Source organism: Ailuropoda melanoleuca, chromosome 1 (assembly GCF_002007445.2).
Source record: "Ailuropoda melanoleuca isolate Jingjing chromosome 1, ASM200744v2, whole genome shotgun sequence".
NCBI classification, from domain to species: Eukaryota; Metazoa; Chordata; class Mammalia; order Carnivora; family Ursidae; genus Ailuropoda; species Ailuropoda melanoleuca.
The window spans coordinates 52,429,249-52,448,718 of record NC_048218.1 but is presented as its reverse complement, the minus strand read 5'-3'; the positions used below and the strand labels follow the sequence as shown (position 1 = coordinate 52,448,718).

The window sequence follows — 19,470 nt, the reverse complement described above, 5'->3', positions numbered from 1 at the left end:
ACATTAGTCTGAATGACTTCCCCCCTTTGTCACCATACTCCAGCCACAGTGCTCCCTCTCCCTGGATGCACCTAGACCCCTACAAGCCCCTCCTCCTCTCCTGTCAAGGCTCCTGGTGTTCACAACTGGATGTTTCTGAGTCTGGCCCATGCTCCCACCTGCCAAGGTCAGGACTATGGTTCAGGGTTGCATTATGACTTTCAGGGGTTCTAGGCACTCCTGTCTTTGCAGGCTTCCTCCTTCACAAAAAATATTAAAAATCAGAATTTACAACTGTATTGGTATCAAGACTAATAAGTATCACCCAGGATGGATTCATTATTATATATCATTAATATTATAGTCATGTTTTATTCTGATTTTAAACAAAATTATTATTAAACTATTTCTGTGGGCCCCTGAAAGCATCATGAATGCTAGTGCCTTCTGTACCTAGTGGATAAGTTGGCTCTGCTACCATAAGGTGTTCTGGAATCCAACTTGGTCATATACTTGAGACGTGGGGAGAGAGAGGAGGGGTGGAGGTAGTTAAAAAGAAGATTTAACCCTTTTTGGTCTGTCTCTAGTGAATAGTGTTTTGGATTAGTGCCTGGTGCCCCATTCTCACCGGTTCCTTCCTACACCTGTCTTCTACAGAGTGAATCCTTGCAGGTCCCTTGCAGGCCTCAGCCTGCTTTGGTGGATCCTCGAGGAAGGATGGATCTGTCAGAGCTTGGAGAGGCTGCAGCCTTCCTCAGAAGAAGCCGGGCTGAGCTGCTTCCGCTCCAGGCCGTGCCCTTTGATGGTAAGCCTTGTGGTGGCTGCTGGTTCCCTGGGCTTTCCTGCTTCTGGGTGGCAGCTGAGAGTTCTGACTGGGGGAGTAGAGTCGTCCGTCGTGGAACCTAACTTACTTGCTTGGGATGCACTTGCCTCTATGAACTGTAGACGGAGCAACTGAGAAGCCAAGTGGCCTGGGTAGGGATGAGTCTGCAAGGAAGAGGAGGATGGCTGGGAGGCAGACCTGGTGCAAGCCCCGCTTGCTTGTTTTCTCTTGGAGGGAGCACGGTGACGCACAGACAAACCCAGGAGTGGGCCCAGAGAAAACCTTGCTCAGAAGCCGCTGCGTGTGGGTGAACACTGTAGCACAGAGAGGGGCCTGGGGCTTTGGCAGTAGGTGGGGTTGGTCCACTCGAAGGAAGAAGAAAGGAAAAGCCTTGGGGAGGGCAGGAGAAATAGAAGTTGCCCCCGGGGCCTCTTCAGACTTTTCCGATGTTGGAACTTCACCCTCTGGCTGTCTTCCAGGTCAGTGGGGTCACTCAGCCAACGCTCGACAAGAGATAATTAGGAGACTTGCTCACGCTGATGAACAGTCTCCTGATAGTTACAGGAGGACAAAGGTTAATGAGGATTTACCCTGGAGATGAAGGCTGAGTTCTACATTAAAATCTCTAAATAAATGCTACATTTCCCCCTCCTTCTCTACGTGGCTGGGCTGCACAGGCATCAGAATTTCAGCTCCTCAGGGGTGTAAAGTCAGAATCAGTGTGATCTAGAATCAAGCTACCTACGTATCTTAATCCCCAAATCCCACAACATAAATACTGAGTGTTGTTCCAGTGCTCAGAATTAGTCAACGTTAGACCTTAATATGACCAATTACGAGTCAAGCCGGTTATGTAGGACATATTTCCATCCTAGTCCAGTCCTGGATCCGTTCCCAGTGTCCAGTCATTGGAGTTCATTACTATGATTGGATTTTAGAGTAGTTAATTATAATCCATCAAATCAAATACAATAACAGAACTATCCCTGAGGTCAGAAGCGGTCATGCAAAAGCTTATCACAGGTAGTCAGACAATGAAGGACAAGATCGTGGTGTTGCCGGGGAGGAAATAAAAATTAGGCCAAAGCATTAGAGGTCATTGGGTGATGCATTTAGCAGGAGCAGCACTGTAAATAATTACTTAAAATATAGCAATAATTTTTAATTAATTTTTTTTTCCCAAATGGTTTTTCCCATAGACATGCAATGGCAGCAAAAATAACAGTAAGGAAAAGATTCTCATCCCCCTGGGCTGGGGCGGGGTGATGGAGTTTGCTTTTTTGAACTCAGGCCAAATGGAAGTAGTGTGAGTCGAATATTTGTCAAGGAGTCTTGGGTTCAAATCCCCTGACCCGGATCCTCTCCAGCAGTGTAATCAGAGCAAATCACTGCACTTTCCTGAGCCATGGTGTCTTCATCTGTCAAACAGGACGGTGATCCTTGCTCTGCCTACCTTCCTCCTTGGAGGCCCCACTGCAACAACAAATGTGGAAAATACACACTGGTCATTACTATGTGGCCTGGGAAGGAAAACTAGAACTGCTGGGGGTCGGGGAGAAAGTGAGCTTGTAGAGATAAACACAAAGCAGCGTTCCCAAGCTAAATGTAAATGATTTTGTGTTAGGACACATAAACAATCTATTTCCAGTAACTACCAAACTGAATACAGTATTACTCCTATCTTAATCAATAGTACAGAAAAAAGAATGGAAAGAAATGCTTCAGATAGCAGCTCTCTCTGCGTTGTTCCATTATGGGTGTGTGTTTTTTTAAAAAAATTTTTATTTATTTATTTATTTTTAGTAAACTCTACACCCAACGTGGGGCTTGAACTTACAACCCCGAGATCAAGAGTCACATACATGCTCTTCCGACTGAGGTGCCTGGGAACCCCAAGGGTGAATTTTTTTTTTTTAATTTTCTTTATACATTTCTCTTGGTTTTCATTTTTTTCTCCAATTCACATATGTTGCCCTTTTGGTTGTTGTTGTCTTTATATTAGAAAAGATATTTAATCATCTAAAAATATGAAATCATGGGACACCTGGGTGGCTCAATCGGTTAAACATCTGGCTTTGGCTCTGGTCATGATCCCAGCATCCTGGGATCGAGTCCCACATCTGGCTCCTTGCTCAGGGGGGAGGCTGCTTTTCCCTCTGCCTGCTACTCCCCTGCTTGTGCTCTCTCTCTCTCTGACAAATAAATAAATAAAATCTAAAAAATAAAATAAAAAATAAAATAAAAATGTGAAATCTCGTAGGCAAACCTCCAGAGGTTACAGATGGGAAAACCAAGGCCCAAAGAGATGAAGCCTTTGCTTTCCACCTTGTCACTAGCAGAGCCAGGACTAAAATCCGGGTAGCCTGACTCAAACCCATTGCTGCTTGCATTTCCATCTCTGCAATTATTCACGAGTGCAAAACATGTAAAAATTAAAAGAGGAGTTCCTTTACTTGAGCTTCAGAAACATCCCTGTTAGGGATGGAGCCTCAGATAGGTAAGGGTTTCCAAAAATTCTCCCCTCCTATTTCCAGGGGCCATAAAAGAAGGAGCTAATCATGAGGCAGGGGCTGAACATAATCCTTCAGAGAAAAATTGGAGGAAAAAAGCCAAGCATGTAAGAGCGAGGAAGCATGCTATAATGGAAGAGCACTGATTTAGGACCTGGGTGATCTAATTTCTAGAGTCATTATTCTAACGACTGTCACTAATTAGCTATGTGACTACAGACAACTCTCTTAATCTCTTTTCTCAGGTTTTTTTCCTAAAAAAAAAAAAAAGTGAAAATCTGCGCCGGCTAATATCCATGTTTCTTTCAAGTGATAACATTTGATTTAAAATACAGTGCATTTATTTACCTTAAACACACAAAATGTATGCAAAATAGGTACTTTTCAAAAACAAACCTCTTTTCACAGACATAACACAAAGCAAAATCCGTTTTTGTAAAAAGAGATCAAAATGATAAATATAATGCAAAGCCAGCATTTAAAATGTAAACGACAAGGAGAAGCGAAAGCAAAATCAATCTAACAGGAATTACAAAAATCTTCTTCCCCAGCAGTTGTAGCGGTGGATTGTAATTAGGGGAACAGGGAGGGAGCACAGCAAAGACTAGGACAGCAAGAAGGTCGTGTGCCACTAAATTCTTTGCAGACCCAAGCTCGGTGGAGGGAAGGGCAAGCATTGCCCAACGTCACTGCACGCGAGAGCGTCTGGTGGGGGCTGCCTGTCCGGCACCAGTGAGGCCTCCTAACTTCTGTGATTCGTGTGCCCGGGGTGGGGGGGTTCCTCTGTCCCTAGCCCTTGGTTCAGATTGTCCCTCTTCCAGCCAAGTGCCCCCCTCTCCCCTCCCCTGTATCTACTTGATGCGCTGTGACTTGGAATTTCCATGAGCTTCTGGTAAGACTCGCTTTCTCTTAAAAGTAGGTTTTCTTTTCTTTTCCTTCCTTCCTCCCTCCCTCCCTCCCTCCCTTCCTTCCTTCCTTCCTTCCTTCCTTCCCTCCCTCCCTCCTTCCTTCCGAGGGAGAGAAGGGGCGGGGAGGGGCAGAAGTAGAGGGAGAGAGAAAATCTCGAGCAGGCTCCACACCCACTGGGAGTCCGACAGGGGCTCAATCTCAGGACCCTGAGGTCATGACCTGAGCAGAAATCAAGCGCATGAGGCTTAATCAACTGAGCCACCCAGGTGCCCCTAAAAGTAGGTTTCTTATTCATCATCCACGGCTATCTGTCTCAGGTGGGAGAGAACCCGAGAAGCACCTGAGTAAGGCCCAGCGAAGCTGTGTCAGGTGTGACAAGATTTTATTTCACCCGTAGCTTCTCATTGGCTACTCGTGTAGGGAAGGGCTGTTTTGCATAGGGGTGGGGCGTGGAATCGAGGAGGCCAAGAGCAGAAAAACGATTTGTGGGGGGAAATACTGTGGAGCAGTTATGCCGTGTGGCAAAAATAACCCATATTCTTTCTCCTCTCTCCTCCCCGCTCCAATTCTACCGTGTAATTCTCATAGCAGGCTTTTATTCCAAAATTAAAACTAAGGTCTAAAGAAACCCTGAAAGACAGGCATGACCACTAACCGAACTTTCACTTGGTTGTAACCAGACCTTTCTAGGTGAAGTATTCTGGAGGGGAGCAGGGGAGGGTGAGGCACCAGGACAACTACCCAGGACCTGGGACAGTGAGTGGGAGGTTAAGTGTTGGGGTGGGAAGAGGGGCTTGTAAGGTGTTGGCTTTCCTCGCAGCAAAACGGTCTGTGATGTTCCCAGCCTCTGCTGGCTCAAGTGTTTCTCGTTCCTACAGAGTCAGTGTGTCTCCTTTGGGATAAGCTTTTGCGATTTTATCTAACTCTGCAATCTCCTATATTGGTGACTCCAAGTCACCAGGCGGAATTAGCAGAAAGGAAATCATATTCATCGGACATGTATTTTGTACAAGTACGATGGTTACAATCCTCTTTTGCTCCATAGAGAAGAAGAAATGCTGGATTCATGATGGCAAACACGCGTATGTTGTGGCCGAGGTTAAAGGGAGAGGAAATGATGGCAAACTAATCGTCAAGACAACAGATGGAAAGGTAAACGAATCTTTATTTCCTCTCTGGGATAACTACATTCTCTATTTAATCAAATAATTAAATATGTCCTTTCCCTGATAGTTTAATTAAAAACCGGAGGTAAGAAACGCCACCAGTAGATACACTTTTGGAAACATCACGCATCTTTCTTCCTCCTCCACTGCCTATCAAAAATTAAATGACACTGAGTAAATCAGAACAACGCAGCTGTCAGTGGTAAAGATCATTGACTCTAGAACTCACAGTTTCTGCTTCTTTCATCAACATTTCAAGTTTAGTTGTTTTGTAAAGGTGCCGCTTACAGTGAACAGCGACCTAAAGAACTCTGAAGCAAGTTGTGTTCGGAATAAGAAAGAGGGATAATTTGGGGCCCCTGGGTGGCTCCGTCAGTTAAGCATCCAGCGCTTGATTTTGGCTCAGGTCCTGATCTCAGGGTTGTGGGATAGAGCCTCGGGCTCTGCACTGAGCACGAGTCTGCTTGAGATTCTCTCTCTCTCTCTCTCTGCCCCTCCCCCTGCTCATGCTTTCTCTCTCTCAAATAAATAAATACATCTTAAAAAAAAAAGAGAGAGGGATAATTTGACTAAGAATAGCACAGTGCCAGAGAAGCCAAGAGATGGGGGATGGTCAGTAATGGCAAGTGTTAGAGAAAGAGATTAAGGTCTTGGAGAAAGCCTCAGCATTTCAGAATTAGGAGGTCCCTTATGACCTTGGAAAGAGGTTTAGGGCAGGTGTTGAGCATAAGCTGGTCTGTAAGGGGTCGCGAAGGGCATGTGAAGTAAGGCAGGAATGGCTTGCAGTCCCTTCTCCCTGTCATCCGGGCATCTAGGGCAGCAATCCACACTTAAGAACCTCCCCTAAATCACTGACCTCAGATTGCCTGCCAGCCCTGTGGTGCTGAGCCCGGCCTTATTTCTGGCCTGACTCGGATGAACAGTTCCTGGTAGATTTTATAGAGGACTCCCTGCCCATATTCACGTCTCCAGTCTCCTTCCGGTTGCGCCTGGGCTCCACAGCAAACAGAATCATTACCAAGAAGGTTTGTCTTTTTCACGCCCTTATCTTGGTATTCGGACAATTTATAATCTAAAGCATTGCCGTTTGAGTTGTAAAGCTCTGGAGGCCACTTATAAATTACCACTTACGGTGTCTTAATATGCCTTTTTGACAATATCTGGACATAAAAAGTCTCCAATTGGTAGATTTTACGTAATGGAATTAAGAAAAACTTGGGCCTTATCAGCAGGAATTTGCCTAGGTAGGCAAGAAAAAATTCAGAATGTCCTAAATAAGGAAACAGATGGGCCCTAAAGTTAGCCCAGGGACAATCTCTTATCAATGGAGAGAAAGCGGATGTGAATGTTTCTTTTCCGTCATTGTTTATTGAGCTATAATTTACATACCATGTAGTTCACCTCTTTAGAGTGTGCAATTCAATAGTTTTGGTGTTTAAATGTGTCTGTCTGATCAGGTGGGGGCCCCCAAATGTGGGGCGGCGATTGGGCCGAAGCAGGTGGTGTGGGTGGTGACGAGAATTCACCTGAAGCAGAACAAAGAAGTTAGAATTTTATTGAATATAATGCAAGGGAGCAGCGGGCAGGACAGAGGAGAGCTGTCTGCAGAGGCAGGGGGTGGGGGCTGTTTTTAAAGAGGGAAGGTGAGGAGGTGTGGGGGCATATAGAATTCTCCGCTTTGGTAACTGTACTTTGTTGTAAGTAGCCCTGGGGTCAGTGAGGGCCTCGATATTTTGAGGTGGGTCGCCCCATGGACCGGTCCGTATTCAGCCAGGTGGTCGCTGTGGGTCTTTTCTACAGTCCATCACTCAAGCCTCTTTGCCTAAAAGTGCCTTTACAGTTTTTAGTATATTTAAAGAATTATTCAACTCTCACTGAAATTTAATTTTTAGAATATTTTTATTATCCCAAAAAGAAATCTTGTACCTATTAGCAGTCACTCCCCTCTCTCCCCTCTGATCTATGTTATTTCTCTATAGATTTGCCTAGTCTGGCATTTTGAATAAATGGGATCAGACAACATAGAATCTTTTGTGTCTGGCTTCTTTCACTTAGTATAATGTCCTGGGGTTCATTCATGTTGTAGCAAGTATCAGTACTTTATTCCTTTGTATAGCTGAACAATATTCCATAGTATTGGCTACACCACATTTGTTCATTCACTCACCAGTTGAGAGACATTTGGGTTGTTTACATGTTTTGGCTATTGAGGAAGAATGCTCACATAAACATGCATGTGTAAGTTTTTGTGTGGACGTATTAACTTCTTTTGGGTATATACCTAGTAGAATTGCTGGGGCATCTGATAACTTCTATGTCTAGCATTTTGAAGAACTGTGAAAATGTCTTCCAAAATGGCTGCATCATTTTATATTCCTGCCAGCAATATGTAAGGGTTATAATTTCTCTATATCCTCACCAACACGTATTATTATCTTTTAGATGATAGCCATTCTAGTGGGTGTGAAGTGGTATTTTAATGTGATTTTTATTTCTATTTCCCTATTTCTATTTATTTTTATTTCCCTAATAATACTGAGCATCTTTTCATGTGCTTATTGACCCTTTGTGTACCAAAATGTGTACATTTGGAGAAAAGTCTAATCAAACCCTTTGCCCATTTTTTAATTGCCTTATTGCTTTTTTTGTTGTATTTTAAAATTTCTTTATGTATTCAGGATACAAGTCCCTTGTCAGATATATGATTTGTAAAGATTTTCCCCCAGTGTTGTCGTTTCACTTTCTTTTCTTTTTTTAAGATTTTATTTATTTGAGTGAGAGAGAGAGAGAGCATGAGAGGAAGAAGCAGACTCCCCCTGAGCAGGAAGCCTGATATGGGGCTCAATTCCAAGACCCTGAGATCATAACTTGAGCTGAATGCAGATGCTTAATTGACCAAGTCATCCAGGTGTCCCATCTTTTCATTTTCTTAATGGAGTCAACCCTATTTTATCAGGTCCCCAAATGAGAGGCTTTCTTGTCTGAGCACATGTTCCAAACTGCTGTCTTTTCAACAGGATTTAAGATGCTTTGTAAATATATTATGGTTATAATTATGATTTTCAAAAGAAATCATAGGAAGAAGAGCATGAAAGCCTTAAATTAATGATGTAGAAAGAAGAGTCTAAATGGATTTCCTTTGTTCTGTTTGTCCTTCCACCATAATGATGGCCCTAGTCCCCCAGCCCCTCTCTGTATCTCCCTAGCTCCTGGGTTCCTCCTCCTGATGTTAGAAGTAACTACACTTTCAATCACCACATGAGCAGTCTCCGGAACATTAACAGAGACAACGAAGCCAGTGGGTGTCCAGTACTATTTACGGAAGAAAGAAGGCAGTGAAAGAAGAGAAAAACACAATTAGAGCTAAGGAGAGGTATTTAAAGACACAAGACAACTAATTAAATTCTACAGAAAAGGAGTCCTTGACTTATGGAAATTAAAGGGACTCAAAAAAAAAGCAATTACAGGGGCGCCTGGGTGGCTCAGTCCTTAAGCGTCTACCTTCGGCTCAGGGCGTGATCCCGGAGTTCTGGGATCAAGCCCCACGTCAGGCTCTTCCACTGGGAGCCTGCTTCTTCCTCTCCCACTCCCCCTGCTTGTGTTCCCTCTCTCACTGGCTGTCTCTATCTCTGTCAAATAAATAAATACAATCTTTAAAAAAAAAGTGATTACTGTTAGAGCAATGATAAAGCAGACTGTGGGTAGGAATTTGATCAAGAATATGGAGAATGTGGGGGCACCTAGGTGGTTCAGTTGGTTAAATGTCTGACTCTTGATTTCAGCTCAGGTCATGATCTCTGGATTGTGAGATCGAGCCCCTCCATGGGCTCCATACTAGGTGTGGAGCCTGCTGAGGATTCTCCCTCTCCCTCTGCCCCTGCTCCCTCTCCCTCTGCCCCGAACCCCTCTGCCTCTGCCCCTGCTCCCTCTCCCTCTGCCCCTGCTCCCTCTCCCTCTGCCCCTGCTCCCTCTCCCTCTGCCCCGAACCCCTCTGCCTCTGCCCCTGCTTCCTCTCCCTCTGCCCCTGCTCCCTCTCCCTCTGCTCCCTCTCCCTTTGCTCCCTCTCCCTCTGCTCCCTCTCCCTCTGCTCCCTCTCCCTCTGCCCCTGCTCCCTCTGCCCCTGCTCCCTCTGCCCCTGCTCCCTCTGCCCCTGCTCCCTCTCCCTCTGCCCCTGCTCCCTCTCCCTCTGCCCCAACCCCTCTGCCTCTGCTCCCTCTGCCCCTGCTCCCTCTGCCCCTGCTCCCTCTCCCTCTGCTCCCTCTCCCTCTGCTCCCTCTCCCTCTGCTCCTGCTCCCTCTCCATCTGCCCCTGCTCCCTCTCTAGCTCTCAAAAAAAAAAAAAAAGGAGAATGTGAGAGTTTTGGAAGAAGCCATCACCAGCTGAGATTAAATGGAGCCATCTGTTGATACCAATGTCTATTAAACAAGGAAAAGGGCTTGTTTAATAGTAAGGAAACTTTGAAAACAACTCTAAACAGCTATTTGGTAGCAATGCATTCATATTAATCAAGAGATCAATATTTATTGAGTACCTACCATGTCCGTCACATAATAGATGCTTTAGTAACTATAAAAGAAAACACCATCAAAACCCCTTCAGGTGTTTATAATCAAGCTGACAAATAGTCTGACGTTGATTATTGAAACTTACACGAAAGCTTGTGTCAAGACAGTACAGGTCGTTCATGTGGCAAAAAAATTTTTTTTAAATGAGCTAAGGGAGCTGGGGAAGGATTGAGGAAGAGGATAGGTCTTGAACAAAGCCTGGAAGGATTCATCTGCCTCCTTGATCCTTCACTCCAAATTCCTTCTTCTAAACCTTCTACTCATCAAGAGAGGTACCAAGTCATGTGCAATGTGATATGTGTGCTCTCAGAGGCAACCAGAGTCAGTGAGGAGCCGCAGGACTAGAGTCTTGCAGGATGAAATTTTTAAAAGTTTTTCTTGAATCAAAATATTCTATCTTCAGGCAAGGTGTGATCATGGGCGGGAGAAACACCTGTCTCTTTCATTAGGCTTGGTTAAACTTCTGGCCCCATCCTCTCATGAGGCATCTTTTTCTTGAATCCTTGAAGATTCTTTCCAGTGCGTGGCAAAATGAAGGAACATAAAATAGGGAAATACATATTCTATTTTTCTCCTCTCTGCAGAGTCTGAGTGTCAAAGAGAATGAAGTCCAGCAAATGAATCCCCCAAGGTTTGAAATGATTGAAGACCTAGCAATGCTGACTCATCTCAATGAAGCATCCATGCTGCATACCCTGAGGAGGCGCTATGACCACTGGATGACCTATGTACGTATATGTGCTTCACCGCTGAAATCGCACGCTGGCGCTCATGTTGGCATGTCTCAGCCCTCTCTTGGACAAGAGCTTACTTTGAATTTAAGCAGACTCACATGGGGATAATGCTTGAGGAATGCCCACTGGGAAGGGACCTTGCCTTAGCATTTCCCCAATTTTATTTTCTCAACAGCCATAGCCCTTTCCCTAGTTTGTCAAGCTAAAGTAAGGGTGTGAGGCTTGGATCCTGATAGATCGGTGTCCAGATGCTTCTTTTGTCACTGACTAGTTGTTAAGGTGACTTCAGACATTAAGAAACTTATCTGTAAAGTGAGATGAGAATGCTTGGCTCTCCAAGGTAGCTTGGAGGATGGAATCAGAGAATGTAAAGCACATAGAGCAGTGCCTGCCACCCTGTTTGTGCTCAGAAGAAGGAATGATTGTTTTCATCATCATTACATTGGTGATGGTTGCTTGGATTCTTTGATTTACTCAGAACCTATTCAACAGCAGCAGCGCTGAATAGATTGGGCCAAAATGGTGGCACTTGGGCTTCACTGCTATAGAAGCCATGACATGTAGCCACCTTGCTCCTTGGCACTCTGATTTACATGACTATGTTAGTTTCCCTTGGATGCTGTAACAAAATTACCACAAACCAGTTGACTTAACAACAGAAGTTTATTCTATCACAGTTCTAGAAGCCAGAAGTCCAAAATCAAATCAAATCAGCAGGGTCCTACTCCTTCTGGAGTCTCTAGGGGAGAATCCTTACCCTTTCCAGCTTCTAGTGGCTGCTGGCATTCTTTGTGGCTGCACTACTCCAATCTCTGCCTCTGTCTTCACATCCCTTTCCTTCTGTGTGTCCGTATCGTCTCCTCTTTGTGCGTCTTATAAAGACACCAGCCACTGGATTTAAGGCCCACCCACATATCATCTTGAGATCCTTAACTTAATTACACCTGCAAAGATCCTGTTTTCCAGATAAGATTGCATTCACAGGTTCCGGGGGATTAGGACCTGAAGGTGTCTTTTGGGGGGGGGGGCACAATTCAACCATTATAGTGACTGAGTGACCTAAATGAGCTATTCCCTCTCAGTGCCTTAAAAATCAGGTTCCTAATCTTGCTGAAACACAAGCCACCTTCTGGCCTCAAATAACCGGTAGCTGCTCAGCCTGCTGTTGGCGTCCTCTCTGCCTTCTAAAGACGTGTGTGTCAGATGTGTTAGTAGTTAGCGGGTCTCCCCAGGGAGAGGTAACCCCAGGTCCCGCTGCTGCTCTCACCTGGTTCGCTCTCTTCCTGTTATAGTCCCTTCTCTGTAAGAATCCAAACGCTCTCCTCTTTTTAGTTCCTTTATGAGTAAATATTTCAGCAAATGTTATCTGGCAGTGAGAGAGCTGACAGCCCTGGAAGTATTTCTAACCTGCTTTCTGAAATCTCCTCTGATTTTTCCTCAGACATATTCAGGTCTCTTCTGTGTGAGCATAAACCCTTACAAGTGGCTCCCAGTGTATCAGAAAGAAGTCGTGGCTGCCTACAAAGGGAAGAGGCGATCAGAAGCTCCCCCTCACATCTTCACTGTGGCCGATAATGCCTTTCAGGATATGCTGCACAGTAAGTGGCTGCCCTACAAAATGAAAGGTAAAAATACCTGATCTACTTTTTCTCCATGTCACTAAGAGGCAGGCAGCATTGTGAGCAGAGCATGGCCTTTGCAGTTACCTCATCACTGGAAGCCTCCATTTCTTTTGGATAAAACGTGGGCAAAATAGAGCCTGGCTCCTAGGGTCCTGGAGATGATTAGCTCACATGTCAAATTAAGTGAGATAATGCATTGAAAGTGCTCAGCCCAGTGGCTGGCCCGGAGTAAGCCCCCTGTAGATGGCAGCTTTCATTACATAAAGCGCCTGCTAGAGTTTCTGGCACAAAGAAGTTTCTCTGTAGCTATTATAACACCATGCTTCTTAAAAGGCTTCAAATGGCAAAAATGTCAACCATTAGTCAGTGATCATTTGTATTTGGAGCAAGAAAATGGGCCTGAGGTTTATATGTTCTTAGGACTGACATACCTAGGGGCAAGGGAAAAAAAATCTCTTTTTACTCTGTACTATTTAAATGGTATTTCTTTATCCAACTGAGAGCAAATCCTTTTCCTTGTGTCTGACTTCAAACTGCAACCAAGGAAATTTTGAACAAGTTTGCCAGTACGTAGAAGCTCTGGCAGAAGAATTTCTGACATTTTCTTTTCTTTTGTAGATCGGGAGAATCAGTCTACTTTTGACGTAAGTGTTTGACTTGCCTCTTCTTTCTGGCTAGCGGTGAGAGTTTCAGCGGAAACAGACACCTACATTTCACTGGGAATAAAACATAAATTCACTATCTTTGAATTGTTTGCTCTTCAGGTACAGAATACATTCTAGGCACGAGTAAGATATTCAGGAAACTGTCATAACCCTTTAGTCAGTGATTACTCCGAATACAGTTCTAGGTAGGCTGCCTCCACCGTCTCAGATCTTTCAGACCTCGCTCGTACTGCACAGGCTGCTCTTAGTCATCTTCTTGATGGAGAACCCCCTGTCGAAATAATAGTTTTCACAGGTCTGTGGACTGGCTCATTGGGCAGAGAGACAAAGTTCAATGGGTATGATGGAACAGATAACCTGCTGTCATCTGGGCAGCCAAATTGGGGCAGACCAAGGTACATTAAGCAGTAGGAACTAAGAGATGGTGAGATTTGGAGGAGAAAAGGAAGGAAAAGACTTCAGTGATATTGTATTGTATTTAATTTTGATGAAGAGCACTGGTTGGCCAGATGAACTGTCACCAGGGTGGCTGGGTGGGGTGGGGTGGGGCGTGGAGGCTAAGATTCAAAAGGCAGTGAAATGCTAAAGTTCTTGGTCTTCCTATGCAATGGCATTGTCACCTCATGTGTTGGGCTGTCCATTGGCTTTTGTCATCTCAAGAAGAATAATAGTCTCAGAATCTTAGAGCTAGAAGAATAGTTAGCGTTCAGCCCTTTGCAGAGAAGATGGACTATTTCCTGGAGTTTCATGCAGATAAAGGCAGGCCTTGATCCTATGATGTTTTGGGTGATAAGGCTAGTACCACTGTGTTCGTCCCACATCACAAAGTTAACTGGTTATCAAAGGTAAAAGGAAGTCTAAAACTCAACTGCCTGGTGGATTGATTGGTATGCCTTCTTCTTAGGGAGAGGGTTGGACCTAGCCATGTGGTAGCCTTAATACGTGAAAAATCCCTCGAACAGTTGGTAATGAGGAGACCTGTCTTTAATTAATAGAGGAGCTCTTCAGCTTTTTGTTAACAGAACCATGAAGAACAGGCTTCCAGTTTTTATGAAATCTTTAATCTTTCTGTACTGAGTTTTGATTTTTGTTCATGCTGTTTTTCCAGCCTGAGATAGTCCTTCCCCTTCTCCCAACTGATTAAATATCTACATCTGTTTAATAGAGTTTCCTCTCAAGCTCCATTTTTCCATAAAACTTTTCCTTCTTGTCTTAGCCTATATGGTTAAAATGATTTAACTTTTCACTGTATTTATAATCCAAACCAGTTAACCGCATCATTGAATTTCTAATCACAGAGGAGAATCTGGTGCTGGAAAGACTGTGAACACCAAACATATTATCCAGTATTTTGCCACCGTAGCAACCATGGGTGAATCTAGGGAAAAGCCGGTAAGTGTTCATATATCTTGGCAAGAAAGGTGAGGTGGTCCTATCCACTGATCATGGAGGCTCTGCCTCGACCACTTTTGGGGAGAAAAGAGGAGACAAGAGCCATAGAAAAATTAGAAAATGACAGAAAAGTTTTTTCCCATCTTTGCCTCTTGAGAGGGTCATCAAGTGCTTCAAACCAATAACCCCCAAACATGAAATTACATAATTTGTTTCAGATTTGCTTCAAGGGCTATTTAGCCGGATCTTTGTTGATTGGACCTTCTGATAACTACATCTAAGATCCAAGTCATCTTCCTGAAAGGCTAGAGTCATCAGTGCCTTGAATGGCCACTTTTGATATTTCTGAATCCCTTTAGCTACTGTGAGATGTCAGACTCCCACAGATATGCATCGGTAGAAGTCTCCTTCCTTCACCACTAACTCCTGGATCAAATCCCAAATGCCTGGTGGGCATAACCTCCACTTTAATCACATTCGAGGTTCTACTCATCTTCCCTCTCTATTTAATTACCTTTATCTTTGGTGATTTTTAATTTAGTTTACTTTGTTTAGCTCCATTAACAGGTTGATGGGTTTCATAATAATTTGAGAATAACTAGACCATGAGAATTGGTATGCAAAATAAAATTAGATAATGCTGAGTGGGACTCAAAATCAATGAGTTATTGAGCTGTTAGAGCCTCTCATCTTTCTATGTCTGGCATTGTTATTTTGCTTTTTTAATTCAATCCTGGATGCTTCCTGCTGTTTTTGCAAAGTAAGAAGTATTTCACAATAGCAAACTGGCCCAATTTTCAAACCATGAAAAATTTCTTTCCCAACCACCATACTCCTGAATTTGATTGATTTCTTTAGGTATTACTGAGCTCTATTATTCACTAGATATTACTTCATTTTTGTGTGCATTTTTGGTTGTTCAGTGTGTGTTTGTTTGGTCTACCCATTGAGCCTTATGATGATACATAACACAATACATAATATATAACACGTCTATGAAAATCTTTGCTCATATAGCCCTTTTACTTATTTAAAGGATAGGCGAAATAACACATAGAAGAGATAGAGTATTTGTACATTTATAACTTTTTTTTGAGAGCAAGAGTGTGTGTGTGTGTGTGTGTGTGTGTGTGTGTGTGTGTGTGTACATGCTCACGCACATGACGGAGGTGGGGGCAGAAGAAGAGGGAGAAAGACAATCTTAAGCAGGCTCCACACCCAGTGCGGAGCCTGAATTGGGGCTTAATCTCACAAGCTGAGCTGAAATCAAAAGTAGGATACTTAACCAACTGAGCCACCCAGGCCCCCCTCAATTTATAAATTCTTGAATACTATATACTACACAATCCCTCCCATGAAATGGATTTTGATGCTGAGTGGAAAACGACATAGCCATGTTACAATGGGGGTGCTGGGTGCTCATTCAGACTCACTCTGTGGAGGTGACCGGCCGAGCACACATGATTCAAATTCAAAATGAATACCATCACTGACTCACTGCTTGGCATGGACCACTAGGTTACTTAGGAATCGTAACAAAGAAAAATATAATTTAATAATGTCAAGAATCTGCTGTAGTATCTTAAGATAAATTTCCAGATGTAAGAATTAGATGGGAAGAGAGGGAGATTAACAATGGGGAAAATATAAGGAATGAAGTTTTCCTAGAAATAGGCTATGGGATTGATTGATTGATTGTGAATATCTAGCTCCTTTCCCCACTTAGGCCAATTCCAGCCAAAAGAAAGGCATTGTAAATAAATGAGCTCCCACATATATTCACAGGGGCATTGTATGTTAAGATGGCTTCTCATTCATCTATTTTTGTGAGCTCTTATTGCAAAGTAATGTTGTATAAACAAATTTGGAAACAGCTTTTGGCTACTATTTATCAAAGCAAGGGTGGGTCTGGAGGGCTTACCACATTACAGAATTTTACTGAAAACTTTATCTGCTATATTTCTCTTACCTGTATCTCAGGGGACTTTAGAAGATCAAATCAAGCACATGCATCCTATCTTGAAAGCATTTGGAAATGCCAAAACCCTGAGAAATGACAACAACTCTCGTTTTGTAAGTAACATGATTGAGCAGTATATCAGAGTCTTTAATTTTGAAGCAAATGGTAAAATTCATGTCTGAGCCCATAGGTATAAAAAAATTTCTCAAACATCAAAAAGGTCTAATAATTGTGCCCATCCCCATCCCCCCTCACAGGGGACACGGAGACTCTACCCAAACAGGGTTGCCTGAGTATCGGCGCGGCAGGCCCCTCCCCCAGAAAGCAGGCTGAAAAATCAAGAAGCCCACATCCCTAAGATCCCTATAAAACAAGTGCGCACCNTGGGTCCCAGTCAACACTTGGGCTCTGGACAACCCTGCAATCTCTCTTCATCAGAATGACGAGAAGGAGAAGTCCCCCCCAGCAAAGAAAAGATAATGAGTCTGTGGCCTCTGCCACAGAATTGGCCTCGGCCACAGAATTAATACATACGGATGTATCCCAATTATCAGAAATGGAATTCAGAGCAACAATGGTCAAGATGATGAGTAAACTTGAAAAAAGCATCAGAGAAAGCGTTGCTGAGAATATAGAATCCCTAAGGGCAGAAATGAGAGCGAATCTGACAGAAATTAAAAATTCTATGAGCCAAATGCAGTCAAAACTAGAGGCTCTGATGGCCAGGGTGAATGAGGCAGAAGAACGTATCAGCGAATTGGAGGATGGGTTAGTAGAAGAGAAAGCTAAAATAGAATCTGGGCTCAAAAAATCCATTCTCAAGAATGTAGGTTACGAGAGATTACTGACTCTATGAAACGATCCAATGTCAGAATCATCGGCATCCCTGAAGGGGTGGAGAAAAACAGAGGTCTAGAAGAGATATTTGAACAAATTGTAGCTGAAAACTTCCCTAATCTAGCGAGGGAAACAAACATTCATGTCCAAGAGGCAGAGAGGACCCCTCCCAAGCTCAACCATTACAAACCTACACCACGGCATGTCATAGTGCAATTCGCAAATATTAGATCCAAGGATACAGTATTGAAAGCGGCCAGGGCAAAGAAATTTCTCACGTACCAAGGCAAAGGTATCAGGATTACGTCAGACCTGTCTACAGAGACCTGGAATGAGAGAAAGGCTTGGGGGGGCATTTTTAAAGCTCTTTCAGAGAAAAACATGCAGCCAAGGATCCTTTATCCAGCAAAGCTGTCATTCAGAATTGATGGAGAAATAAAGACGTTCCAAAATCGCCAATCATTAACCAATTTCGTAACCACGAAACCAGCCCTACAGGAGATATTAAGGGGGGTTCTATAAAGGTAAAAAGGCCCCAAGAGTGATACAGAGCAGAAAGTCATAACCTATAGAAACAAAGACTTTACTGGCAACATGGCATCATTAAAATCATATTTTAATCTCTATCAATCTAAATGGCTTAAACTCTCCCATAAAACGCCACAGGGTTGCAGATTGGATAAAAAGACATGACCCATCCATTTGCTGTCTACAAGAGACTCATTTTGAACCCAAAGATGCATTCAGACTTAGAGTAAGGGGATGGAGTACCATCTTCCACGCAAATGGACCTCAAAAGAAAGCTGGAGTAGCAATTCTNAATGGACCTCAAAAGAAAGCTGGGATAGCAATTCTCATATCAGACAGACTGGATTTTAAACTAAAGACTATAGTTAGAGACACAGAAGAGCANAAGACTTTAAAGAGAAATGGCATCATTAAAATCATATCTGTCAATAATCTCTATCAATCTAAATGGCTTAAACTCTCCCATAAAACGCCACAGGGTTGCAGATTGGATAAAAAGACATGACCCATCCATTTGCTGTCTACAAGAGACTCATTTTGAACCCAAAGATGCATTCAGACTTAGAGTAAGGGGATGGAGTACCATCTTCCACGCAAATGGACCTCAAAAGAAAGCTGGAGTAGCAATTCTCATATCAGATAGACTGGATTTTAAACTAGAGGCCATAGAGAGAGATACAGAAGGGCACTATATTATTCTTAAAGGAAGTATTCAACAAGTGGATATGACAATTATTAATATATATGCCCCCAACAGGGGAGCAGCAAGATACACAAGCCAACTCTTAACCAAAATAAAGAGACATATGGATAAAAATATGTTAATAGTAGGGGACCTCAACACTCCACTATCAGCAATAGACAGAGCACCGGAGCATAAAACCAACATAGAAACAAGAACTTTGAATGCCATACTCGACGAGTTGGACCTCATAGTTATATAATAGAATACTGACCCCAGAACCAAAGAATACTCATTCTATTCAAATGCCCATGGAACATTCTCAAGAATAGATCATGCTCTGGGACACAAAACAGGTCTCAGCCAATACCAAAAGATTGAAATTATCCCNTGAAATTATTCCCTGCATATTCTCAGACCACAGCACTTTGAAATTGGAACTCAACCACAAGGAAAAATTTGGAAGAAACTCAAACACTTGGAGACTAAGAACCATCCTGCTCAGGAATGACTCAATAAACCAGGAAACAAAAATCAATTTAAACGATTTATGGAGACCAACGAGAATGAAAACACATTGGTCCAAAACCTATGGGACACTGCAAAGGCAGTCCTAAGGGGGAAATACATAGCCATCCAAGCCTCACTCAAAAGAATAGAAAAATCTAAAATGCAGTTTCTATATTCTCACCTCAAGAAACTGGAACAGCAACAGAGGGACAGGCCTAACCCACTNCAGCAACAGAGGGACAGGCCTAATCCACTCACGAGGAAGCAGTTGACCAAAATTAGAGCAGAAATCAATGAATTAGAAACCAGAAGTACAGCAGAGCAGATCAACAGGACTAGAAGCTTTTTCTTTGAAAGACTTAATAAAATTGACAGACCACTGGCAAGACTTATCTAAAAGAACAGAGAAAGGACCCAAATTAATAAAATTATGAATGAAAAAGGAGAGGTCACAACCAACACCAATGAAATTGGAAGGATTATTATAAACTTTTATTTACAGCTTTATGCCAATAAATCAAGCAATCTGGAAGAGATGGAGGCCTTCCTGGAAACCTATAAACTACCAAGACTGAAACAGGAAGAAAT

The 19,470-nt window shown here is 43.1% G+C and overlaps 1 protein-coding gene across 1 annotated transcript in view; it reads left to right on the top strand.

Annotated features, from left to right (window-relative positions):
* Positions 1-696: 696 nt before the first annotated feature.
* MYH15 (myosin heavy chain 15) overlaps positions 697-19,470 on the top strand; it is a 151,789-nt gene continuing 133,015 nt past the window's right edge. The window contains 7 exon segments of the mRNA XM_034657888.1: positions 697-784; positions 5,267-5,373; positions 10,537-10,680; positions 12,128-12,284; positions 12,927-12,956; positions 14,274-14,361; positions 16,315-16,438. Of these exon segments, the coding sequence (XP_034513779.1) occupies positions 697-784; positions 5,267-5,373; positions 10,537-10,680; positions 12,128-12,284; positions 12,927-12,956; positions 14,274-14,361; positions 16,315-16,438 (738 nt within the window).